At 52.9% G+C, this 25,759-nt stretch overlaps 7 protein-coding genes across 7 annotated transcripts; 2 read left to right on the forward strand and 5 right to left on the reverse strand.

Annotated features, from left to right (window-relative positions):
- Nucleotides 1–417: 417 nt before the first annotated feature.
- CTAM01_06843 (uncharacterized protein) lies at nucleotides 418–1,126 on the reverse strand (the record flags this gene model as incomplete). The annotated part of the gene is made up of 2 exons (XM_060522869.1): nucleotides 418–993; nucleotides 1,052–1,126. 2 exons carry the CDS (start codon nucleotides 1,124–1,126, stop codon nucleotides 418–420), a joined length of 651 nt encoding a protein of 216 aa, XP_060382371.1.
- Nucleotides 1,127–3,562: 2,436 nt separating this feature from the next.
- CTAM01_06844 (uncharacterized protein) lies at nucleotides 3,563–3,766 on the reverse strand (the record flags this gene model as incomplete). Its single annotated transcript, XM_060522870.1, has 1 exon — nucleotides 3,563–3,766. One exon carries the CDS (start codon nucleotides 3,764–3,766, stop codon nucleotides 3,563–3,565), a length of 204 nt encoding a protein of 67 aa, XP_060382372.1.
- A 139-nt stretch (nucleotides 3,767–3,905) lies between these two features.
- CTAM01_06845 (uncharacterized protein) lies at nucleotides 3,906–8,770 on the reverse strand (the record flags this gene model as incomplete). Its single annotated transcript, XM_060522871.1, has 6 exons — nucleotides 3,906–4,100; nucleotides 4,173–4,388; nucleotides 4,513–5,080; nucleotides 5,130–5,777; nucleotides 5,826–7,438; nucleotides 7,493–8,770. Coding segments are annotated over 6 exons (4,518 nt in total), but the record flags the coding sequence as incomplete, so codon positions are not given.
- Nucleotides 8,771–9,361: 591 nt separating this feature from the next.
- On the reverse strand, nucleotides 9,362–10,861 carry CTAM01_06846 (uncharacterized protein; the record flags this gene model as incomplete). Its single annotated transcript, XM_060522872.1, has 1 exon — nucleotides 9,362–10,861. One exon carries the CDS (start codon nucleotides 10,859–10,861, stop codon nucleotides 9,362–9,364), a length of 1,500 nt encoding a protein of 499 aa, XP_060382374.1.
- A 600-nt stretch (nucleotides 10,862–11,461) lies between these two features.
- Nucleotides 11,462–14,385, reverse strand: CTAM01_06847 (phosphatidylinositol 3; the record flags this gene model as incomplete). The annotated part of the gene is made up of 4 exons (XM_060522873.1): nucleotides 11,462–13,958; nucleotides 14,026–14,127; nucleotides 14,174–14,260; nucleotides 14,327–14,385. 4 exons carry the CDS (start codon nucleotides 14,383–14,385, stop codon nucleotides 11,462–11,464), a joined length of 2,745 nt encoding a protein of 914 aa, XP_060382375.1.
- Nucleotides 14,386–14,993: 608 nt separating this feature from the next.
- On the forward strand, nucleotides 14,994–16,397 carry CTAM01_06848 (uncharacterized protein; the record flags this gene model as incomplete). Its single annotated transcript, XM_060522874.1, has 2 exons — nucleotides 14,994–16,149; nucleotides 16,204–16,397. 2 exons carry the CDS (start codon nucleotides 14,994–14,996, stop codon nucleotides 16,395–16,397), a joined length of 1,350 nt encoding a protein of 449 aa, XP_060382376.1.
- An 864-nt stretch (nucleotides 16,398–17,261) lies between these two features.
- On the forward strand, nucleotides 17,262–24,650 carry CTAM01_06849 (uncharacterized protein; the record flags this gene model as incomplete). The annotated part of the gene is made up of 3 exons (XM_060522875.1): nucleotides 17,262–19,184; nucleotides 19,239–19,325; nucleotides 19,374–24,650. The coding sequence occupies 3 exons, from the start codon at nucleotides 17,262–17,264 to the stop codon at nucleotides 24,648–24,650; spliced, it is 7,287 nt and encodes a 2,428-aa protein (XP_060382377.1).
- Between the last annotated feature and the right edge of the window lie 1,109 nt (nucleotides 24,651–25,759).

Raw genomic sequence — 25,759 nt, forward strand, 5'->3', positions numbered from 1 at the left:
CGCTTGATTCCATCCGATCTCAGATCTGATTGGCCTTTCTCGTCATAAAGTCTAGATTGTCTGCTGCCGATAGCATGTACTGAACGCTGAGCGGAAACGATGGCAGCGAAACAGAGGCAATTATGAGGGCGTAAGCGGATTGTTAATCTTGTGTATTTGGTATATTTGATTAAAAAGTATGTTATCCTGTGTCCTTACTAGACAGTTGCGCCAATAGCAACAAAACAGGCCATGATCATGAACTTTTTCTTCCTAATTCTTCCGCCCATCCTCATTAAGTCTAGACGTCCAGTTATTTTAATTCATCCTACACATACAATTCCTATGGCGTAGTTTCGTCTACACAGTATGCGCATACATGCTACCCCTTTCCAGGAGGCAGTCCCTTCCCATGACCATCGTCAAACGTCAACCCCTTTACAGAGCAGCAACGATACCAGCAATGGCAGCAAGGGCAAGGCCGCCAACGGCAACGCCGCCCTGGGGAGCAGCGTTGCCGGTGGAAGTGGCAGTAGCGCTGGCGCCGGTACCGGTGCCAGTGACAGCAGTAGAAGCGGTGCGGGAGACAGAGAGAGTAGCGCTGCTGACGGAAGCAGTGGCGTTACGGGCAGAGGTGACGATGGCAGAGGCGGAAGCAGAGGCGGAAGACAGAGCGGCGCTCGCGCTGGCGCTGACGGAAGCGAGAGCAGAGGAGACGGCACCGGAGACGGAGGCAGAGACAGAGGCGGCAGCCGAGGAAGCAGCAGCGGAGGCGGAGGCGGAAGCCGCAGCAGAGGTAGCGCTGGGCTGGGCAGAGCCAGCGGTGGCAGCGTAGGCGGCGCAAGCGGCGGCGGCGGCAGACTGGGCCTTGCCGAGGTCGGCAGAGTTGCAGGCGGCGAGCAGGCAGGAGGCGGCGACGGGGACGAGGGCCTCCTGCTTCTCCTTGGTGCACTGGCAGGCGGTGTCGGTCAGGGCGCAGCCAACCTTGGGGATGGCATCGGTAAGGCAGGGAATCTGAGGGGAAGGAATGTTAGCTCGGGGTCATAGGGATGGCCCAAGGATTATAACATACAGCGCAGGAGGGCTGGCCAGAGAAGTCCTGGGCGACGACAAGGCCGGCGGCAACGAGGGCGAGAGTGAACTTCATTGTGAACGTTGTGTGGTTGTTTTGAGTATTACACGGTATTAGGTTGATATATCGGGTAAGATATAGGACGTGACGAGGTGGACGACGTTGAGATTAGTGGACGTGAAGTTGAGCAAGACAGGAATCAAGAAGAGGCAATCAACGTCGACCCGAGAAGACGGGATGGGCCATAAATATGAGTCCAACGCGCGCCGGCAAGCCACCACGTTCCTTCGGGGGAGACAGAGACAGGAGCGAGCGAGTGAGAGGGACCCCTGGCCCTGACTCTGAAGCTTTTCCCCTTCTGCCCTCTGCTCGCAAAAAGCTTATCCCAAATATCCGCACCACGCAGCGGCGGGCGCGCGCGACGGCGGCGTCTCCAATATCCATTGGGGTGGACTCGTGGAGGGTGGAGGGTTACGTTAGCTCCGCTTGGGGAGGCGTTAGCTTTTCGCTTTTCTGCTGGGGCGACGCGACCTTGACTGGCGAGCAAGGGGGTGTGAACCTTGGGGCCGTCGAGCTACTGCGAAGAACACACACTGGGACTTGGGATCCTGGACCTGGACCCATTCGACCTACAACTAGACCCTAGGCTACGGACCGGGTTCTGGCCAGGAACATGCAACCATGATCTCTTTGGTCAATGGCAAGTTGGCTCCGGGTGGAAAAGGGTTGGCAGGGGCAGAAGAGACGGGGAATCAGCGTGATCATTCTCGAGCTGGGCGAGTGAACTGATTTGTGGCGCCGGTCATTGAGGTGACATCCAATTGACTCTTCTGGCTCCAATGGAACGTCAGCGAATTGCTGTTTGATGTAGGTATCCCTTTTTCGAGCTCATTCGAGCAACGGGCTGGCGCGCAAGGAGCTGGATTCTTTCGCGAGGTTGTCCACCATCCAGCTATCTTGCTGTCTAGCTATCTAGCTGATCCACGCTGTCTCGCGGTCCGTCCGTCCGTCTAACCAACTCACGCTTCAGCTCTCTAGCTCGTGTCCTGACTCTCGATTGCCCGTCGACCTTGGCTTAGCGTCCAGCCTCATGAAAAGTGTGACAGCCGAAAGACGACTACGAGACGGACGAAATACGGGCATCTGTGCGTTTTGATTGGATGGCAGGTGGCTTGAGCCCAACCAAGAACACGTTGAGCCGGCTGGCTGTGCTGAGACAACCATCGGATTGAATCGAACTGCCTCGACTTGCCCATCATCTATCTGCTCTGTGGCGTCGGTACTTTTCCTTCCCATCAGTCCTGCTTTGCCCCCGGTGCCCCCTCGGAGATTCTGTCAGTCGGTGTGTCTGCCGCTCTCACTTTCTTTAGCTGATCGGCCGCCGGGCAAGCTATCCGCACAGAGATGACTTAAGTTGTCAAGGCCCGACAAACCTGACGCGTCGCCGTCTTGGTAGTAGCACAAAGCACCCGAAAAGAGCGAGTTGATGGCCGGCCGGTTCTACGACCTGAGTGCCGGGCTGGCATGACATCGTGCGAGGTGACATGCGGGACCAGCAGACCAGGGGCCAGGGGTCAGTCAGAATACCTACCACACGGGGAAACCCAAACCAGAGAGACCAATGGCCGTTTTTGCCGTCCTGGTGACTTTGGTAAGGAGGGAAAAGAGAGAAAGGGCCCCACGGTAAACATCTGATTTGACCAATTTCATTAGAGTTTGTCACTGCCAATATGTTCCTTGCAGCAAAGAAACAATGAATTACTCTATTCTGCAGGTTGCCTAGGCGCCTTCTGGTAACTCTGTGGCCGAAGAGACTGGGATGCATACTGTAGAGTTTCTGATTAATTTTACTGAGAAGGAAAGAGAAAGGTTAGTTAGAAAGGTAAAGAAACATTGAACCTTCTAGACTTGCCTTATCAGGCGAGGGGTTTTCTTTACTCACTCAAACTCATCTCGGCTGGTTCATTCATCAAGAAAGATGGCGCTGCCGCGATACCGCGCTGCTGAATGCTGGCACTCTGCCGCTCTCCACGCACATTCTGTAGCCGTTTCTCCTGACCGCCAACTTTGCCATGTGTTGCAACACGCAACCCGGCAGCGAGCTCGTGGAGTAAACACGAACGATATTAATAACAGCAAGCCAACTCCTCGACGACTTGGAAGCTTCCCCGACCTTCGGCTACCAAATAAAACGTGGAGTTCGCTTCGGTACCAACGTTCGGACCTCTTGCTCCTAGTCGCTGCTCGACTCACACCTTGGAAATCTTCCTTGTGCTGCTATGCCGATCCCCGCTGGCAATAAACCCACTCGACACGAGCTCTGATCCCCGTCTTATTGTGCCCATGTTTGTGCCGTGCAACTCCCCGCAACGATTCTCTTGTGGCCCGAATATCAACAACCGATGAAGCGTTTCTTTGTTTTTCTTCCGGTAACTCTGAGCAATGTCCGACTTTCTCCACTATTCATATTCTTTGCTCATACGCGAAAGCTCGTCCCGTTTAAGGTCGCATCTAGCTGCCATGCTCACTCCCCGCCCGGCTGGTCATGTCTCGATGAAGCCCTCGATCGTGAACGCTCCGCAAGTCGGGGCTGGAAAGTCTCCGGTGGGTTGAATTGGGTTCGTTTTGTCCGGGGGTGGCGCTTGCATTCTTCAACTGCATGCGATAACCACTTGGACGGCCAAAGGTCGAAGAAGCTGATGATGAGGCGAGCATTCATCGAAGATCAAGAGCGCCGAAGTGAACTGGGAGAAAGGTTATTTCTACATTGTCTTCATCTATTCTTACAACTTAGCAGCCCCGCGTGCTTGTACCATTCAACCAGAAACACTTTTCGGCTTCTTATCCGCGTGTCTCAAGTCCATCTAACGCTCGAAGGCGCGACACAGTATCCATGATCCGATGTCAGGGCCAATTCTCCATTGAATATCTTGGCCCACGGGTCGAGGTAGAAACGGAAGCTTGGCTTCTCACCCTCAATTTCGTAGACCCGCACGATGATGAAGACATCCGTCGGTATCTTGCTCTTGTCCAAGCGATACTTTTGAGTCTACAGTAGTTAGTAAGCTTGGTATGTTTCCCCAGGAAGGACGGCCCCATGACGAGAGCAAGCAGAACTCACCAGATTCATCTGCTTCTGGCTGAGGTAGAATGGCTCCTCGAGTCCGCGAACCGTTCCCTTCACTTCCATGTGATACGTGATGGTCCGGCGAAACCAGGTCTCCTCGACGATGCCCACGTTATGAAGTAGCGGGAGCATGTATCCTCCTCCTTTGTCCGTGTACGTGAAATCAGCTGTGACTGACTCATCACCAAGGAAGTCCGAGTAACCACATCTCTTCCGAAGATGGCTTGTCCATTTGCTTCTCGGGCTCCCAGTCGGGTATTTCCTTGGAAAAGTAGCAATTGACCTACCAAATTTGTTAGCGGAGTTTTCCTCGTGCCATAGAGTCGTCGCATACAAAATCTTCTGCCGCAAATCCAACTTCCTCGAACCTGTAAGATTGGGGATCATAGTCTGAATCATCGTCCCCAAAACTTCTATCATAGGCCTGAGCGTAGGACATTGTGGGAGTTGACTGCCTGGCAACATCCCCCATCCCGACTGCACTGGTCAGCTCTCTGTAAGCGACGGTGGGATCTTCCGTCGAGTTGGTCATTGAGCTGTACACGCCGGTGGGGACGTCGAGGTCGTCGTCGAAGAGAACACGAATGTTGACTCCTTCCAACATGTCTCGCACGTCGGCAAAGCTGCCTTTGAGGATGTGTGAGATGAGAAGGCCGCGCTCGACGTTCTGGATTGCAAATAGCCGGCTAAATAAGTCAGCGAGCTCCATGTCGACCCGTCGATTGGTATCCTTGAAAGGGTTCTGCAAGACGACGATATGAATGACATCTTTCTCTTCCGTGATAGAAATGTGCCCTTTGCGAGACTCGCCCACTATTTCGCCGATTGCTCTTTGCACTGAAATGCCCAAGGCTAGCGAAACCTTGAAGGTAGGAATCGTCGGCGTTGCTTTGGTCCCGAGGCTATACGAGGTCAGTGAGATGCAATGACGTTTAGGTGAACGTGACTTACAGCGCAATGTACTTTGCTTTCTTCTGTATGTTTTCGGACCAAAGTGGATGGGCTATCGGCGCGCTCACGTAAGTGATATGCTCTTCTACCGCATTGCTGAGGAGTCGAGGAGAGAGGTGACGCCATGCTACCAATGGCATGATCTTGTCAATATCTTTGACGTCGAAATCCAGGAGGGAAACTTTCCCCTCAAAAGCGGTCCGTAATGCCGTGCGGTCGGCAATGAACCAGCTATCATTGAGAGACAAGAACGTTGCGCTGTCTGGACCTCCTGAGTTGTGCGTGGTAGGTAGCATGGGGAAAACCTTGAAAAATGGGAGTGCTCTTTGCTCGAAGCACTGAGGCATTTTTGCAGGATCCTTCATACTTGAGAGATACTTGCACAAGAAGAGGAGCACTGTCTTTATCGACTGTGCCTTTCGAGTGTCCGCTGATAGGCCTCCCAAACGCCCCAACTCTCTGATAACGTCAGGAATACCGGCATCCGGGATTTGGAGTATCTCTTGAAAGAAAGTCCCACATTTAGGGTAGAACTCAGCAAGGGGTCGGATGTTCTCAAGGCAGGCAGGAGCCTTCCAAGTGCATTCGTTCGGGGTGAGCCAACCATGGACTGGATGATAGACCGTCTTGGCGTGCTCGAAGGCTTGACTGCTCGGGTTAGCTATCTCGCCCGGGATCAATTGAATAGAATCTTACCGCTGAGCATCCGAGATCTCTTTGCTGTTGTTGGCCAGATACAGATAAATGTGACTTGCAGCCTTCATAGTATCCGCATCAATGGCCAAACCTTTCATCATCTCGAGCTCCATGACGTAGGCCTCTACACTGGGTTTAGTAGTGACTGAAAAGGCTCCAAATTTCTGCCATATCAAGTCCTCTGGGTCAGGAAAATCTGCAAATGCAAGATGTGGACAGTGGAGGAGCAGAGCTTTGGTTGGTACCGCTGTGTCCTGGAGTTTCCGTTGGACCCCGTCTCGACAAGGCACTGTCATGGCCTGGACATGTGGGTGCAGAATTGAGAGGCAGTCCCTGTATTCGAAGAACAGCCCGTTTCGAAGCCACTCGTCTCTTAAGAGTTGTATGAAGCCCATGGAGTCATTTTTGAGAAGCCATCGACTTTCGCGACTAAGGACGACTTCCGAAGAGGACTGATCACGGACAAGTAACTTGAACGATGTTGCGACTCCGTGTTTGTTCTTCAACCACTCAATGAAGGCGCCTTTTTGGGCAGCACGTTCTTCACCTGCGATCTCGCCTCGACTGAAGTAATCAGGATGCAGCACGTTCATGCAAGCCTTGGGTTCAGAAGAGTGCTTGCTAATGAGGTTATGTTGGATCTTTGGGTCGATGAGGTAGACAGCATCGGCGCGGCAAACCTCGTTTCCGTTGGAGGTAGCAACCCAGAGGTTCATCTTTGGAAGCCAATGCGGACGATGATTGTGGAATAAGTAGAACGCGTCTTCGATGAGACGCTCGGTTCCTCGGGGGTCCCAACCATGATTCCGTTTGTTATGGTCTTGGAGAATTCGATTGCAAATATCGTTCGATGTGATCTTCTTGATCCCTAACCATTCAAAGAGGGCGTCTCTCTTGGCATCGGATCGCGCATCGGGGAGCACGAAGAAGAGGCCAAGGCCTTGAGGAGCACCTTGGATGTCTGCCTTCGCCGCCAGGTATAGGTCTGCCGTGCGCGCAGGAAGCAGATCCCCGTCCAGTGTTGGCACAAGTGGCAAGCGTCGTAGTCTCTCTTTCCAAGACTCAGAGCGGACGAGAATAGCAGCCACTTTACTGTGCCATTTCTGTGACTTGGTGGTGAGGTCGGGTTTCTCTACTGAAACCCATTCACAGAAATGTGACACAAACACGTCAGCAACCATGGTACTTACCCCCAGGCGCATGAAACCTTTGGGTAGATTTCCTTCTTGAGAGTATTCGGATGCTAGATGGCGGTGACGTTGTTTCGGTGAGTCGATCAAAGGCACTCCATCCAGACAGTATCCAGAAGAAACGAAGACGAGTTCCTGCGGCTTTCGCAGATCCTCAATCCCCGCGCGACTCTGAAGAACTGGGCGAGACTGAAGATGTCTGATCAGGGATTCTTCCAGACCGTCCCAAAAGTCATCGTGAGAGGGAGATCGCACCAAGTACCGTGGCCAAGAGTAACGCAGTTTACCTCCACCTTTGTTGAATCTCTCGACTGACTCCTCGAATGCAATTGGAATTGCTTCTCTGATCTTGTTGTTCCAAGCGTTTTCGGCGGGAACGCGCTCCCGATCCGCGAGTAGAATGAAGTCGCTCTGAATAAGAAACTGAGCGTCCGATTAGTGATGTTTTCTAGAAACCAGAGGGATTTTGGTCCTTACTTGGAAGCCATAGTGGCCAACTGGCAGGAATGCAAAGATTGGCTGCTCTTGAACCTTTGGGCTACCATCCTGCTCCAGCGGAAATGCAAGAGTAACCTCTGAGACGCCGATGTTTTTCCTTGTAGATTCTTCTGGCATGTCTTCCACTGCCTTTCGGATAATGACGTACTTAGTTTCCGTCGCTGGCTCCGAATTGTTTGTGTGCATGGTAATAGTCCGCGTTTCGCAGTGGAAGTCTGTGTCGTGATCTGTGTATGTAGCCAAGTAATCAACCTGCTCATCCGGTGTCTGGACAACGATGCGTCTGAGTCGGCGAAGAAAGAGCAGTATTTCGGGTTTGATCTTGGTAAGCTCCACGGTAATCCTTTCCAACTCGCTATTGCCAAGTAGTTGAAGAGCCATGCTTGTATTTTCAGACTCGCGCTGAGGTTTAATAAATACCGCGGGGAGGGGCAGGAGAACCCCCAGCATGTCCCTTGTCTTGTCGAGTTTGAAGCTGTAGAGCCCACTTGAGACATAGACTACATTTGCGACATTGAAAACAGACTTGAAGCCTATGCCCTTCTCTCCAATATATCCCGAATGGACCTCTTTCGATAAGCTCTTTGTGCTCTCTCCGATCGCGCAGAGAGCGTCGATTTGCTCAAGAGAAAAGCCATTTTCGTTGCATCCCGTTTCCAAGTAGTGAACAATTTCGCCGCTGTTGTCAATACAGCTCTCGATGCTCAGCCTAAAACTTGGGCGTGAGTCTCGTTGAATCGCTTTGGAGTAATCGTTGTCGTCGGCATTTTGAAGAAGCTCCAAGATGAAATGGGTTGACGTGCAATACAGATTTTTCGCGAGAACCTGGAGGGCGTTTCGTAGTTGTTTCTCCGTGAATTTATTAGCTTGCCCATTTTCTATGCCTCGATCGTGTACGATGGTCTGTAGCTGAGCATCCGCCTCTTCTCGAGACTGTGGTGGTGATGGCGGGTCCATGCAGGGCGCGGAGCGATTTCTCGCTGCCCGGCGTTTGATGGAATTTGTCAGGAAGTCTTGAAGAGACCCAAGAGAGTTGTGTACGATGATTCGAAGAATTCGATTGAAAGGCAGAGATGTTGGGATCGGGGCGAGATCAAAACAGTGATGGGGTGAGGGTAGTGATGTGAGTCGAAGGTGTGAGAGTGAGAAGGTGAGAGTGAGAAGGTAAGAGTGAGAAGGTGAGAGTGAGAAGGTAAGAGTGAGAAGGTGAGAGTGAGAAGGTGAGAGTGAGAAGGTGAGAGTGAGAAGGTGAGAGAGAAAACGTTAGTGAGGGAAGGCAAGTGTAAAGGTGAGGAAAGGTAAGAAAGGCTAGGAGATGCGCCCGAAGAGGGAGATCTGGTGGTAGGCAATTTCCTCACGCACCGTGTATTTTTCATAAGATTTGAATTTGCGCGGCCTTCGAGACCTAGGCTGGAGGAAGGCACGAGGTCATGGTTTCCATTGCTATTGAGGAAGGAGCCACCCACGCTCTTGCTGCCTGATGTATATACACTACCTCGTGGAGAGGATGGCCTCTGTTACGTTGAATACTACCAATAAGCTCCCATGTATCACTGCTAGGTGAGCCACGCAGCCTCATATTACCTTGGCTTTCACAGATCTGATGTATGAAACTTGGTTGTTGTTGACTTCGTCACTCTCGGGCAAGCTCGAAGCAGAGCCGCTACTATTTAGCATCTATTGCATGTAGTCGTACTGGTCTGTCTCACGTTTTAAGCGGAGCCTGCGTTCACGTCACTTCACAAAAGACACAATAACTTGATGTAGTCTATATATTACAATAGACTACATAAATCTTGTCCGTCACCCCGATCCCTTAGCCCTTAAGGGCTACGTCGTCATCACATCTCACATCCCCGGCCGTTCATCCAACATCTCATCATAGATGTCATCCGCATCCCATCCATCCTTCACCTCCTCATTACCACTTTCAACTTTACCCTCCGCAGCCGGTCGATCCTCATACACGCTGCCCCCAAGATCTTCCGCCGGTCCCTGGAAAGCGGAAGCCAGATCACTGGCCCCTCGGAGGACTCGCCTGTGTACTTCGACGAAGGGCCATGTCCCAGCAACACGACGGGCAGCACTGCTGGCAGCGGAAGCGAGAGCGGAGACGAGAGAACCGAGGCCCGCGCGATTCCGGCCGGTGTCCTCCCCCACCGGATCATATAGCGGCGGTTGGTGATGACCGGCATTGAGGTGAGGTTGATGATGATGGCGTCCATGGGATATAGCAGCATCTTCTCGTGGAGCGATAACGTCCTCCCGCTCAAAAGGCCTACCAGTTCCCAGCCAATACTTGACCCACTCATGACCAGTCTCCTGGAATTGGCAGAAGACCGTGACGTTCCCATCGCCGTCGATGAAATATTCGTTCCAGAGGTAACTAGGGGTCAGAATCCGACCAAATGGGATGCCATTGTAGATATCCCGCGGCACAGGATTCTCTTCCAGGTAATTGATGACCCATTGGCGGGGCTGCTGGTCGACATATCTGCCGTCGACGTCGAGATGGAAAGATGAGACGTAGTACATCAGACCATCGTAATGGATCGCCTCCACAAGCTCTTGGGCCTCGTCATCGTTGAGAATGCCGCGGACGCGATTGAGAACGGACATTTGGTCCCAGTTGATCCGGTTCAGCGTGTAGTCCAACCCCATCTGGAGGAAGTCGCGACAAGTGACCTGCTCGCCCCTTGTATGGCTATACGTCTGTAACAAGACTTCGTAAATGCTTCTGACACCCCATGAATCTCCAGGGGCGTCGTGTTCCAGGCTGTAGGTGGCGACCCTCGCAAAGAAGTCGTCGACGGGGGACGGAGGCTGAGGCTCATCTGCTACACCCATCGCTATCGTGGCGTTCCTAAGCCACACGTTGAATTGATCTCGCTCATGGTGGTAATCCTCAAGAATCAACCATAGAGGCTGGCAGATGAACTGGCATTCACATTCTTGCTGGCGACTAGGTAGCCAATAGCTGCATTGCTCGCAGGCGTTGTGAGGAACACCTCCGTTCGGCAACCACTCTCGGGCCCAGGATCGACCTGAGAGATAAGTAGTGAGAAAGTTCTTTGTATCCGCTTCTCTCAGTCTCCAGAGGAAGCGGCGGTAGCCCATGAACCTGTGGATGTCCTCCTGGACTTCGAGAAAGTCCCGCCACACTGCGAGCTCTTCTTCGATGTCTGCATCGTACGGGGCCTGGCATGCAACAGCGCGACGCTGCAGTGCTAGGAGAGGTTCACGCAGTCTAGGAGACACGCTCTCAGGATCGGTGTCTCCAAGGAAGTCGAATATGTCCTCAAGCCGTTCACGGCGCTCCTCAAAAGTGGGAAGGTTATTGGCGTCCATTTTGATATAACTGAGTTGGCAAGACAGAATAGAAAATTGGAAATTTTGAAGAGAAGGGGACTATGGTCGACTTTTGAGATGTTGGCCCGAAAGAATGGAATCGTAATGGAGAGCCTAAGACCTTTATATATATCTTTCTAAGTTCTCAAGGTCTCAACATGGTTATATGTGTCGGAGATAGGTACATTTGGCTGGCACTATAGTTCTCAACCCGTTGCGAGGTAGATTTGGACTGTTGCGAATCAAGCCGTGCGCCTCTACGGTCCTTATACGACATATGCAAATCGCGCATAGAGCCTCATACATACATCACTATGTATTCCGCTAGGAATCTGATGGCTTCCATAGCATTTCTTTTTCTTGGTGGGAAGGTCACGGGGTTTCCAAATCTGCTCATTGCGGCAAGGACTCCGTCAAGGTATCAGCAGCGAGGTACCCGGTATCTCCGATGAGCAGGCTTGGGCCCCAAAGTAAAGGATAATAATCGGGTGTGTCCATGAGACTACTGTGGTTTCTTGGTACTCGCCAACGTTGTTGTTGCTGTCCATTATGAGCTCAAACTCTAATGCATACGGAACCTCCAAGCCTGACAACCATCCCTCAGTTTCGGAAAGCCTGCACAAGCTCATGCAGCTTGTCAATGACAACCGGAGCAATGGCTCCTAGAGTGTCTTCGATGATCCTCTCGAAGAATAGCATTGACTCCTCCTCTGTAAGTTCCAGGTGAAATCGTTCACGAACCTTCAGCACCGCCTTGTCAGGCTCAAGTCGAATGTCAGGAATGTTCGCGTCCACCATCAAGCTAAACAAGTTGAGAATAAGATTGGAGGATTTACGCAAAGCAGTGTATGCCAGGAAGCAATACTGCTTGAACTGTTTGAAGTGCTCTGAGTTGACTCCGCCCATACAGTCGACCATTTCCTTTGAGAGCTTCATGACCGGTGCAAATGGCTTTGGATCTCGGCCGAGAATAAATCCAAAGTCGGCGTGGAAGAAATGGCCGTCCGGGGCGAGGAGAAGGTTATCCAGATGCCGATCGCCGACGCCTAGAATGTAGGTAATCACGCAGTATCCTGCGCAAGACTTGATATAGGTGTCTAGAGTTTCTTGACGTAGACCTAGGGGTTGCCGGTCGTCTGGGTTGTTGGATTTCAAGTAGGTCAGTGCTGGGTTGTTTCTGAATTTCGAAGCAATGCTTTGGAAGCTGACGGATGGAACAAATTGAGAAGCGCCTGCTGTTGTGCTGGTTGCCAGAATTTTGTAGGGAGACAGCTTCAAATCCAAGTTTTCTTTCTGCAGTAGTTGGTCCATGAGAGTAATGATTTGAATGACCAACTGGTCCTGGCGCAGGTCGTCACCAGTCTTGAAGATGATGGGATACTTCTTGCCGGTGCTGGTTTTGAAGGTGACCTTGATTGGGCAAAGAGATGACTTAAAGACCGTCGTCTCGTCAGGTACCACCCCGACCACTAGCATAGTAGGGTCGAGCGGCAAAGGCAATGGCGGGTCAATTGTCAGAATTTCATTCTTTGGATCTGCCAAGAAGTGTTTGACGCGGTCAGTCTTTTTGGCGATGGATTCGTGTGACGTTTTGACTTCCCCAGAAATTTTGGACAAGATGGCAATCAACTCAGCCTGTCTCAAGAGTGTTTTTCTCGATTCGACTCCATCCGGTTGCTTCACTAGTTCAGTCATGAAGTCGTAGGCCACCTTTCGGTAGATGTTGCGGTTATCCAATCCCTGCTCTGGGCTGTGATCGTCGCATTCGACCATCAGGTACCAATGGAAGTAGTTGCCAAGAAGGAAGTTACCGGCTGCTCGGGATATCAAGAATTGAGCCAGAGACGAATCATGAATGGCCTCCTGGGAAGAGTCGGCCTGGATATGCTCGTATTTCAAGGCTTGCACCAATTGCAGCAGATAAAGGAGCAGCTCATGGTCATCCGCCTTACGTAGTCTTTCCACAGCATACGCTCGAACAGCTTGGTTGTCGAAGGTGGGGCCAAGCAACTCTAAAGCATCGTCGACGTCGATTTCGGTCCAGCGTCCCAAGACTTGCACTGCCTGCTTGGCTTCGCTTTGATCCTGCCAGTTGACTGATTTCACAAACTTGGTAACAGCCCGTTTGTCTCGAGTGAGATGATAGCGGAATTTCCAGATTAAATCCTTCTCCTCCGGGGTTAACGTGTGCGTTGGCGAATACGACATGATGAGATTCAGCTCATCTCGGACCTTGGCATTTGGTTTGAGATCCTTATCGAGAACCCCGTGGCGATGCTGACTTCTGACAAGCCTTCTGTGCTTGCTTTCGGCTGGATTGTCGCGAGCACCAACCTCAGGGTCATAAACCTTCATCAATCGACTCCCAGCTGAATCGTCAAGCGCGTCGATACCAGGACCAAACTGCACTTCGGGCGGCGGCTTCAACATTACGTTAGACTGAGAAGCAGACACATGCTGAAGCGCCGAAATCGGCGGAGGATCATATTCTAGGTCCGCAAATACAACTGGGAAGTCGAATCGCGGCAACTCCACGTTGAGCTGGAACTTGGAAAACCCAGGATGGGATTCGGTGTTCACGATACCCTTGTCGTCTGAAGTTCCCTCCTTTTCGGTCGATGCATCTCCATTTGTCGTCCTCTGGCGTTGCATAGTCTTGAGTGATGCTTTTGCCGATTGTAGTCCGCGCTTCTCAAAGCCACGGAAGACAAGCTGATCAAGCCAGTCGACTCTAGGTATCTCGCCCATTTCGTGTTTCTTGAATAGCTTCTCCATGCGCTCCAGCTCTTCAGCATCCTTATCTACCGTTGGAGTGGCTCCTTTCCTCGAGCCGTCCCGTTTCTTCCGCGGAACCGCAGGCGTAGTGGTATTGTCATTCCCATCGGCGTTCTTGTGTCGGTGGACCATGCATTTCTGCCGGCCCTTCTGCACCTGATTGTCTCGGTCGAACAGTGGGAGCGTTGTGCCGCCGAAGGGGATCGCATGGCCTCTCGCTTGTTTTCCACCAGCTGGTGATGAGTCCCATAATGTGATGGCTAAGCAGGAGTTTAGAGGGAGGGTTTTGTAGTTGATCGGCAGAGTGAGCCATTCGTTCCATCTACGCGCGCTCCGCGTCAGAGGTCTTTTCCCAGGATCATCCACCAGACGTAAGGGGCGCGACTTACCTCCTCTCATTGCGAAACGATTTGTATGCCGTCTGGATAGGTACTGTCAACGGCTTCGAGCCGGCCCATACTTGCACGGTGACGTAGAAATCGGAGTGCGAGCTAGCAAGTTAGCGATGGCGACCAGCAGCCGTACGAAAGGTATTACCTTGTGTTAGAGCCGATATGTCTCAGCTCGGCCTTTTCCAATAAAGTGGAATGCAGAAATGGTGTTTCGTCGCCCTCTAGATTAATACTATCACGGTAGCGTCAGTCACGCGCATTATCCGGGTTGGGAACGACGCAGGAGCTGGGCGCATACATGCGGATGCTGACTGGATAGTCTAGAGACTCGGAGCTGGCAAATGAAAATGGCTCCATTGTGAGGATAGGAGCTCGTACGAAGAGGTTATGAGTCCATCATGCAATGAAGTAGGCAAGTTGCAGAATGTCGTTCGGCGAATGCGACAGACAGCGGTTGCATGTGTTTGTGGGTAGGTAGCGCAGGTTGAGGTCACTGACTGCACCAGACTGGATAAGCACTGGTAGGCGGCAGCTGACTGTGGGAAGCTCCAGTGGAGTGCATTAGGTAGGCAGTACATCCCAGCATGGGCTAGCAAGCTGTGGATTTCTGTCGTCTGCGACCCCCGCCTCAGCCACATGTCTCCAGACCTACCTATATCTTATCGATAAGCCCGTCATCCTCAGCCACCTACATTCACCCCACGCACGTATGGGTGCGATAACGATTGTTGGAGCGCGTTGAGTGGAAGGGTCGCCTGGGAAGTGCCTGTCGCGTCTTCCATGTCCAGTCGCAAATTCACGCGTGAGATCCTGCACAACCACCCGAACTCGTCATCGAACATCGTGCAGAAGGCGCACTCTTTGGTTCTACGCCAGGCCTTGCCTCATATCAAGCCAAAATCCTCGACGACCATAACACCGAACACACAGCAACTCCTCAACAAGCAAACCGGTCAACATCGAGAATGCCGGCGAGAGTTGGAGGCTCGTCCTCCCCCGAGTCGAGCGAAGATGATGCGCCCCGTCCTGCGCGCGGTCATCTCGCCGCGAGAGACAAAGGCAAAGGCCGCGATGTCTCCATTGGTAAGCGGAAACGTACAGATACGGAAAATGGGGGTCATGCCGCACGTCGCCGAGCTACGCGCTCCGTTGAGAGAGAAGAAGAAGAAGAGGAAGAAGAAGAAGAAGAAGGATACGACTCGGACATCTATGACCCAGACCAACCAATGGAAGAACGTCGAGAAATCCAACGAAAGCTCCGAGACCTTCATAAGGGCATCAACGAAAACATGGAAGAGTACATGCTGCCAGGCTCAACGGGTCTGAAGGATACCTTGATGATGGCTCAGCGCGTTGCTAGGGGTGTGAAGCAAACTACGGAGGCGACAATAGACTCTCGCCTGCTTGTCAGCGCCGTCGATATGTCGTACCGCAAAACCGTGAGGTTGATGCAGGGAAGCTCCACCGAGGGTGTCGATGTGGATGAGTTCGTCTCCAAGTGCTGCACCTACATGCGGCAAGCCGGTGGAATCGCAGACGACGAGGCGCCAGAGCTATCCGGTACACAAAGACGGAGACGCCGCACCAATAACAATACACGCGATGATGAGGATGAAGGGAACGACGAGGCCTTCAACTGGAGCCATCTCGGACGCTTCGCTTCCTTACCAAATGTTCGTCGGCCAGCCTTGCCCGGCTTTCTCCTTGGTCCCTTGTCCGTTGAGAAGAAAGTACGCAAGATCTCGAAGCGCACCGCCCCCTTCAGACCCAATAACCTGGAAGAGACGAGACCCGAGGTGTTGAATGTCGAGGACCTTGCCAAGAAGGAGAATGATTTGACCGCTATCTGCGGTAAGATTCTGAAGCAGCTGGACAAGGTGCAAAGCAGCATTCAAACGGAGCTCTCTGAAATATTCGAAAACACCGAAATGGACGACGCCGAGCAGATTCAACTCATGCAGAAGTACGGTCTACGGGATACAGGCGGTGTTGACCTACTTCGTTTCGTTGTCAACCCCAAGTCCTTTGGCCAAACGGTGGAAAATATGTTCTACGTCAGTTTCCTCATTCGTGATGGAAAGGTTGGCATCGAGTTTGACAGCGACGAGTACCCCTCTCTCAGTAAGCCGGTCATCATCTGAACATGTGACATTGATTGTACTGACTGGACTTCAGATCCCATCAGCAATGGAGACGCAAACGAGGACGGCACAGTCAAGCGTGAGACAGCGAAGCAGCAAGCAATCTTTTCCATGGACATGCAAACATGGCAAGATATCATTGACACATTTGAGATTAAGGAGCCGATGATCACCCATCGGAAAGAAGCAACAGCGCAAGGTCCCGGTGCCAGGGGATGGTACAATTAGAGAAAGACAAAACGGCGTATCTGGCGTTTCGGCATAGCATCTTAGTTCCGTCGTTCACTGGTGCAGGACGATATAGAATACCAGGTCAAAATGTTGCAATGGAGTTTTGTGGGAGGTTTTACAGAACGAAGGATTGGAGGAATATTCCCAAGGACGCCAGTATGGGGGAATTGTTTGACCTACCTAGCAATGAATTAATGGGGCAGCTGACGCCCTCCGCAGCATCACGCTCTGGGCCGTCCCCGACTTGCCGAAACTTCAGAACGGGCTTGCTAACCTTGTGTTATGTCATAAGGTAAGGTACCAAGAGGTCATTGAGGCGAAGACGAGGTAGGGGAACCGGCCACAAAGACAGTCTAAGATTCCAAGGGATGTGCACGTCCGCAAGTCTTTGACCAACTCCAGAGTACTCATTGTTGGTCCACGCTCCCTTATTCAACATTGAGCCTTTGACTTGTTATTTCCAGATTCCGGTTTGTAAGCTTTGTTGAGAGTTGAATGGGAGTTGCACTGACCAGGGCAGTCTGATCCGCAAACGGACGCATTATCATCTCCCTCGATTTGGGAGAATCTGCTCCTCCCTAGAAGTCGAATGCTTGTATCATGTCGATGGAATGACTTCGAGTATGCTTCCTACTTCGGGACTCCTCAAGGCCAACTCAATGTTCGCCATCCCAAAGACAACCTATGGCATAAGTACGGCGTGCCCGCATAGATCAAAGACCTTTGGGCAGCTTTTGTTGTTTTCATTCCTCTTCTTATCTTTCTCTATCTTGTTTTCCTTGCTGTTTTACATCATAGATCATATGAGAGAATTTGTAAGGACACCTTGCTTGAAAACTGACATACTTGGCACCGAGAGAGATGGCTGGGGAGATGGGCGATGAGGTTCCCGAGAGTGAGGTGACCCGAGGTCGAACGATTTCTCGGGAGGAACCTCCAACTACAGCAACATCTGCGAAAGATGAGCTAGATGTGCGGGCTTCATCGGACCAGGGCTCCGGACAACCTCCAGCAAATGGAGAGCAACAGCGAAGTGGAAGCAGGGCGTCCACATCATCAGCGCCTCGCGGTGACTCGTCAAACACAGCAAAACCTTCCAGAGTCTCCTGGGCCGCTTTGGCTGGGAAGGGTATCACTGGAGCGAAGTTGGATATGCGGAGCGTGGCAAGCCCTTCGCGGGATGGTCTCCCAATACCAGCTACGCCCGTATCAGCCATACAGGATGTGTCTTCTGGTCGTCCTGCAGGCGAAGCAGGGATTCCAGTAAGTCGAGGTCTAGACGAAGGACTGCTGTCAGATTCAGCTTCCGGAAGCTCAAGCGTCTCCCGGCGCAATGGTTCAGTATCCAGGGGCAGGCGTCGCAACCCCGGCGTTTCCAGGGGCACTATTCCCGTTCAGCAAGCAAGGCAGCCAAGCCGCCCGAAGAGTCCGGCTCCAACCACCTCCGAGTCGACTCCGCTAGCCAAACAAGAAGGCGAGGAAACTCAATCGAGCAATCCAGCACCAACTGCGGAGCTAATTGAGTCGACTGAGTCGAAAGGGCTCGAGGATGTAAGAAACTATTTAAGAGGCCTCGCGGAATCACACGGCATTTTTCATCTAGTCAACAAGGAGCCGGCGCCCATAACATGCGAGCAACTCTTGAAGAATTTTGCCTCAAAGGTCTCCGAAGAATGCAGTACGTGGCAAGAGAAGCTTCAGATCGAGAGTTCAAAACTTGAGGCCTCGACGCAAGCACACGCGCAGCTTGAGGGGGAAAAGACCGCACTGCAACAGATCGTGGCAACGCAAACTGACAAACTTGGCGAACTTGGCCCACTTGAGCAAAAGGCATTAGATCTCGAGGTGCAGTTCACGAAGTGTATCAACGAGCGAGACAAACTCAAGTCGAGCCTGGAAGCAAATCAAAACCAGCTCAAGACAGCTCAGAATGAGTGCAACGAGAAGGAGATTGCACTCCAGCACCGCACAGCAGAGCTCAATGAAGTTCAATTGCGCATCCAACAAATGGCTCCTCCAGTGAACGAGGAAGAGCTTAAGAGTACCATCTCTAAGCTGCGTGATCAGCTCAATGCCGAAAGGTCAGCCAGGGCGACAGCGGAGCGCAAACTTGAAGAAGAGAAGGGCGTGTGGCAGGCGAAGGAGAAGCGGCACGAAGAGGACGTTTCTTATATGGAAAAGCAGTTGGTGGACCACCAAAAGCAAGTCAAGGAAGCGCTAGCCACGGTAGAGAGCCTTCGGAAACAATTGGTGGAGCAGACCAGGAAAGTCTCCCAAGCCCAAATCGAGGTGGAAAACATGACTTTCACCGTCGACCACGAGAATGTTCCCCTTGCCGAATATCGCAAGCTCGTCGACAATGCGAGGGGCGAGGTTTCAGACTTGGAGGTGCGACTAGCCCAGGCAGAGACGGAACGCGACGAGGCACTGAAGCAAGACGTTCCCATGGACGATATGCGGGACATCATCGGAGAAGTTGTCGGTTTCTACGGCCTCGCCATGGACGATGCCGCCATCAACCTGCACAGCAACTGGCGGGAAGGGGAAGCTAGGCTAGCGGACTTGGTGTGCGGCGGTAACGACGGCTTCCGCAGATACCCTCATGCCGTCGTGCTTTCCGATGAAAAGCCTTCGCAGTCACTTTCTGATGATTTGTTCTCGCCTCCCAAGCGGACTTCTGGGGCGGTGGCTTCGAAATGTGAAGAATCGCAGACCGAGAGCGAGCCTGAAGAGAGGCTTAATCTCGCGAAGGAGCTTGGAGAATTCAACAGCCAGTCCTCCGCGGTAAGCTGAATCGAACCTCGCAAGATTGGATGGAATTACTAATTGGATTCATAGGAACCGGAAGAGAACCAGGGTAGCCCCGATCGCACACTACAGACAATCGAGGATGAACTCAGCAGACTCGATAAAATTTCTTCGGCAGTGAGTTCAAGCAGCTCCATTCCTGAGGCGATACTGACCAGTACGCAGGGGTCCCAGGGAAGCAAGGTTGGCCAAGGGGACGTGTCCCTTGAGCTACGCAATACCAAAGTCGCATTGAATGAGTGCCAGCATCATCGTAAGGAAGCCGACAAGGAGATAAAAGACCTCAAAGATGAGGCCAAGAAGCTTGCTGATGAGATTGCGGAGCTCAAAGCAAGCGCTCGGGTGTTGGAGCAGACCATCGAGGAGCACGAATCTAATGCTGAACGAACGAAGGGAGAAGCCAACAGACCATCTGCTATCCAGGCGCGCGACGAACAAGACTTCGAGACCAATCGCAAGGAAGCCGACGAGAATATCAAAGACTTGGAAGTTATGCTCCAGCAACGAACAAAGGAGCTCAAGAGGTCCCAGAGGAGGGAAGAGTTCATGTCGCAGGTCTCTGAGCAGCTCAAGGGGCAGTTAAGCGCTGTCCACGACAGACTGGGCAAAGCTGAGGCCAAGGCTATGTACGCCTGCGCGCGAGAAAAGTTGGCGCAAGAAAAGATGGCACAAGAGGCTGCCACAGCGGACGGATCGAGCACAGGTGCGAGCTTACTGGACGACCCGGGAGAACACCTCCAGCTGGTGGCCGACCTGATAGACCGCGTGGACAAAGCGGAAAGCGAGCAGGCAGCGAGCCGCAGAGATCTGCAAGAGATCCAACAGATGGTCGCAGGCCTCCATGAGGATGCCAAGAATCTTCGGGAGGAAAGAAACAGCCTGGCTCTTGAGAGGAATCGGCTCCAGGAAGAAAAGGTGGAACTATCCCAACAGAGGGACGCATTGAAGGAGGATCTCAAGACGTACATGGATTCTGCAGACGAAGTTGCAGAGCAAAACTTCAGGCTCCTGGAACAACTACGAGAAATCGAGCAGGAGATGAGGAAGAAGATTGAGGAGATCAAACGCAAGGACGAAGAAATTCGACACAAGGATGGGAAAATACGAGAAAATGATCTTTTGCTCAGGGACAAAAAGGAGGAGTTGAAGGCGAAGCAGAAGGCTCTCGACGAATGCCACGAACACGGCGAGCGCCTCAATGCGGAAGTACGCACAGTTGAAGAGAAGGTTGTCGAATTCCGGAATAAATGGAGCTTTGCAAATCAAAGATACGACAGTGAGCTGAAGAGGCGTCTCATAGTGGAGCAAGAGGGTGTCGACCACCTCGAAAACATGATCAAAGGCAAGCTAGTTGAGAAAGACAAGGAATTGCGAGAAGAGTGGATGGCGGAACACAACAAAACCGTCGAGAGGTTGGAGAACGAGATTCAGACCTTGAAGAGGAGAGCCGAGGTGGGCGAGACTGAGCTGGAGAGGACCAAAGCTACGCACCAGGAAGTGGCGGATGGCCTCGAGTCCAAGATCCGCGACCTGGAGAGCCGCAATTCAGCTGCTGGCGAGGGTGCTGATCCGACAGAGATCGAAGCTCAACAGAAAACAATAGAGGAGCTCAAGCTCAGAGTTCAACATCTAGAGAGTCGGAACCAAGCGCCTGACGAGAATGCTGATCTAGCTAAGATCAAAGATGAACATCAGAAGACGGTGGATGCCCTCGAACTCAAGATCCAGAATCTGGAAGAGGACCACCGGAGGGAGTCGGCTGGACTCGAAAGACAAGTCCTCTCTCTGACGAGCGAGAACGAAGGCTTGACACGGGTCTTGTCGGGCACGGCCGTGCCGAGCGGGATTATGATCTCTCACCAGGGCACGCAGACTCACTACGCGCCGCCGGTCGAGAGCTCGACGCGGAACCCCGATCATCAACCGCCCATCGAGGGGACTTTGGGGACGTCATCAGGCACCCAAAGCCCCCCTCCTGAATTTAGAGCCATGCACCAGCAGTTCCAAGATGCATTCAAGAGCCTGATACGAAAGCAGTCGGCCACCGCTGACAAACTTGATTCCTTCTTCAAGAGGTTGTGCGACACACTTGGGAAAATAGAGCTACCAGAAAATCCTGACGAGTACGAGGTTGACCGCCTAGTAGAGCTTCGTGACGCCTTCAACGAAGCTCGTACTAAAATGTACGAACTAGGCTTACAGAAAAGGCACTTTTTTGAGACCAACATTGAGAACTACCCGGACGAGCTGTACGAATTCGCGCAGAAGATTCACATGTACAAAGAGAGGCTCGAGCGGATCGAGGTTAGGGCGGCCACCACGGCGGCCAACACGATAGCCAACGCGACAGCCAACGAGAATAGCGGCGGAAACAAGGCCGGCGGGAGTGATGGTGACAGCCAACCTCATCAGTCCGAGGCTGGCGACTGGGTGACTGCCAGCAGTAGCGAAACTCCTTCTAGCGGCGACGATGATGATTTTGATATAGACGGACCGGACCCCGGTGACGATCCAAAGAAACTCCGCAAAGCCATTGTCGCATTGGAGAGGATGAGGGATGAGGCCGATGCAACCTTAGCGCAAGAGGGGAGGATATTGCGCAGGAACATCGCTCATTACGGAGGGATTTTCAACCGGCTATACCAAGATCTCGGCAACCCGCGCGAGCCAGCCCGGCAGATCCAACGAGAACGGAGGGCCGTGGGACAAGCCGTCAGAGACCTGGCTGGCTCGGAGGCCACCGTCGCCGGGCCAAGCTCAGCCGCCGGCACCCAGCCGAACGTCGCCGAACCTCCACTGCCCCCGGACCCTTCATTGAATCGTTCATCAGAGGACCTGGACAAGTGGAGAGGGAAGAAGAAGGCTTACAGATTCCCCGACGACGGCGATCCAGGAAGTTCGGGCGACAGCACCGTCGATGGAGACATCGATCAGTATGGGTCACCCAAGCGGACTCCTTGGGAGGCACGCGTATATGCCATCCGAGAAATATTGACACAAACATATCGGGAGCAACGTGCTTGCATGTACGCTCGAAATGCCATCATGGAGGCCACGCTGAATCTGCAAGTCGCCGATGATCCCGTCCGTAACCAGCCAGGACCGACGCCTTCCGGCGTTTCTGCACATCCGCTCCCCAGCGCACCCGCGGATCAAGGAGGCCCAGGATCTTCTCAGGCGGGACCATCGTCTACTGCCGCGCAGCCAGCCAGCCCGGACAGCCAAAACGACGAGTCCCGGCGGGCATTCCAGAGTCACAACGCCTTTGACGACCTCGTAACCGAAATTTCCTCGCAGGCATCAAGTGATTTCTTCAATTTTCCCACCACGGATCGAATCCTACCCTCCTACCTTCCGAGAAGCATCTGGGACCCCCTGAATGATTGGTCCATGAGTTGTGAGAATGTCCAAAGCAATCTTGAGCGTCTCAACTATGCCATCGAGGGCCTCATCCACGACGGCATCAACTCTCAAAACTACGAGTTCCTGCGCAGCAGAGCCCGACAGCTCAAGATCATGCTCGAAAAGGCCAACGCGACAATTACCGCCCTCAAGGCGAGGGAGGTCAACGAGTTCGTAGGCCGGTCTGACAATGAGCTCGCTGAAGAGGCGCAGCGACTCAAGAAAGAGAACAAAAGCTTGGAAGAGAAGCTCGAAGATTTTAAACAGATAGCCGCGAAGCGACAAAACGACGAGAGGCTCAAGCGGTTTGCTGCAGATGCCCGCGCATCGACTTTGGAGAATATGAACGAAAAGCTGAAAGAGACTATCAGCAAGCTAGAAAAAGACAAGAAACAGGCCATTGATGACGGCGTGGATAAGGAGATCCGTGAGACGGTGTACTACTACGAAGAGCAAAAGAAGGAAACTGAAAAGTTGAAACGCGATATCGCGAAGCTGGAGAAGAAGCTTGCCGAGGAGCAGTCGACGAAGAGCGCCGTATTTGATGGTACCGTCGAAACCATTAAGGACCTGCAAGAAGAAATCCGCCAGCTGCGGAGGGCCAACGAAAAGTTGGTAGACAGAGGCAGGACGTTGGCGACCGACATGGAACGGGCTCTGGACGTCACGGCGGGTACATCGGGAACCGACGCACAGAAGTTGGCCCGGATGCGACAGCGCATCACCAACGCTCTACATCTGGACGTCCCCGACTACCAAGAAATCGAAGATTTCCCACTTGAGGCGGTGTCGGAGCGAGAGCAGGAGTTCGTTGACGCAATGAAGGAGTACGAGAGGCAGTCGAAGAACCTGCGAGATCTCAACGACCGACAAGTCCGCCAGCAAAAGCGAGATTTTGACGACCGGCTGGCTAAACGAGACGCTTCTATGAAGCTTCAGCAGTCCAAGTTGAGAGAGATCTTGGCTTCTCAGAGGCAGCGGCTCAGGTTGTGCGAGACGGAGTTGGAGGCCGAGAGAATGCAGCTCCAACATGCCAAGAAGAGGATGGCACTGATGGAGAAGCAGCTGCAGGAGCAAGCTCGCGTCAACGTGGATTTGATGATTGACCAAGATGAGAATAACTTGAAGGCTACTGAAGAGGGGACATCTGGAGAAGAGCCTGAGGAAGATAAGAAGGATAAGGGGAAACAGCGCGCAGGCGCACCCGGTGGTCCTAATGGTGATCCCGACGACGGCGACGATGATGATGACAACCACGGTGAAGGTTCCAGCGGCGGTCCTCGAGAACCCGGCAAGAAGCGGACAGGAAGCGGCAGGATGTGTGGCTGTCCCTGCCTTGGGGCCTGCGATTCAGCAGGCAGGCCGATAGCGGCTAGACAAGAAGTCATCCACGACCTCGTCACGTTTTACGCCAAATACAGACGCTGCTGTGGTCGTAAAGCCAACATGAGGAGCGCCGCAAGCCAAACGACCGCCGAATCCGCCTCCGGAACGGAGACGGCGGAGGTCCCCGAAGACGACGGCCTTCTCCTGGTGCGACTGGCCGGCCTCCTGCACATGGACAGCGACACGAGAAATCGAATCGAGAACCCGCGCCTGAGCTACCTCGCGCGCCTCCTCCTCGCCTTCTGGAGCTGCATACGCATTCACGGGGTCGCGTGGAAGCAGACGCTTTACTGGCTGGTCGCCGGGAGCCTTTACTCGGCCGTCTACTACCTACCCGGCAGGCGCTGGAGGCCGGGTCCGCCAACGACTCCGTCGCCCAAGCTCGTGGCGCTGGCGATCAAGGACGCGATCACCTTATACTGGTTCTACTACTTGTACCAGGCGCTCATGGCGACGTGGGCCGTGCAGCAGGTCTACGATATGGCCAACGGGTACACGAGGGCGTACTATGTCGAGAGGGCTCTGCATCCGGAACGGTCCAGGTGGTGGGGTCTCGACGGGATCGACATGCGGCTTTCTGGGTTCTCTACGACAGAGCCTCCTGCGCCTGTTACTACTGACGATGGGGCGGCGGGCATCAGGAGGGGACTTTGAGGTTTGGAGGAGAAAAGAAATGCGTGAAAGTTTGTGCCCGTGGAAGGCGCGGGAGGCGGAGGACGGCAGATGAGAGGGTATCCCTCGGAAGCGTCTTGGCGGGGTATCTGTCAGTAGACGGAGATTTTTGGCAGTGAGCAAAGTTGCGTGTGGTAGAAGCTTTTCGTCTGATGATGGGCAAACGATAAACGGTGTTGCGTGTGCATGTCCGGGAAGTCTGCATGGAGCAATTGTTCGGATCGTCGGTTTAGGGTTCCACGGAGTTCAACGGTGTCGGGAACTTTCTGTGACTTGTTGTATTTGCTTACCTCATGATTGAATTGAGAGTATTGGTTCACTGGTTGTACGGATGAATACTGTTTTGGGAAATAGCAAAGGCAAAGAGATTTTGAGAACCATGGCATCATTTACCAGTCGACGATCCGTGTGTCCGCTCTTGACAAGGTCTTGACAGAAAACGAGAACGAAAGGGCTTTGCGTGACTAGCTGAACCGACCAGTGAGTGACCATTGAACAAACTGACGATGACCTCCGCTCAGCTCTGCGACGCATGATTTGGAATTCGGGGAACCAGGCCCATGTCGTGTCATTCACGTCCAATTTCCAGTTCCGTCCCGGGACCCTGGGCCACCATGTTATCTGCAAAAGAGAGAAGAAAAGATGGAAAGAAGCCGCACTTTACGGGGCGGAAAAGGGCCTAGCGCCCCGGGCGCCCCGCTCTCCAGAAGATTCCCACTTTCGGTCTAGTCCGGCGTCTGTGCCTCGGCCCCGTACCTGTTCTGTTTTGCACCTCTTGCTCTGCAACGGAACGACTCGTCTCCCCGGTTCCCATAAAAAAGGAAAGGAATCGGAGGAATTGTTTCGCGGAACCGCAAGCGCGCCTGCATGCTGGCAGCTGGAGAACGTTTTGGATTACCAAGACAAGCAAGTTAAGTGAAGGAACTAGGAAGGAGGATCCCGTCACCCGGCCCGGCACTTGCTGCATCAGCGGACCAGCACATCGAACTCCATTCGTTCGGGGCCTTGAACGGCGTCTACGATCCGCCGTCCCCGATTCTACCTCGGCCGCGAGATACCAAGCAGAGTAATATCGAGCTCTTTTCTGGAAT

The sequence above is a fragment of the Colletotrichum tamarilloi genome (assembly GCF_030869305.1).
Source record: "Colletotrichum tamarilloi strain Tom-12 chromosome Unknown Scaffold_20.1, whole genome shotgun sequence".
Taxonomy (NCBI): domain Eukaryota; kingdom Fungi; phylum Ascomycota; class Sordariomycetes; order Glomerellales; family Glomerellaceae; genus Colletotrichum; species Colletotrichum tamarilloi.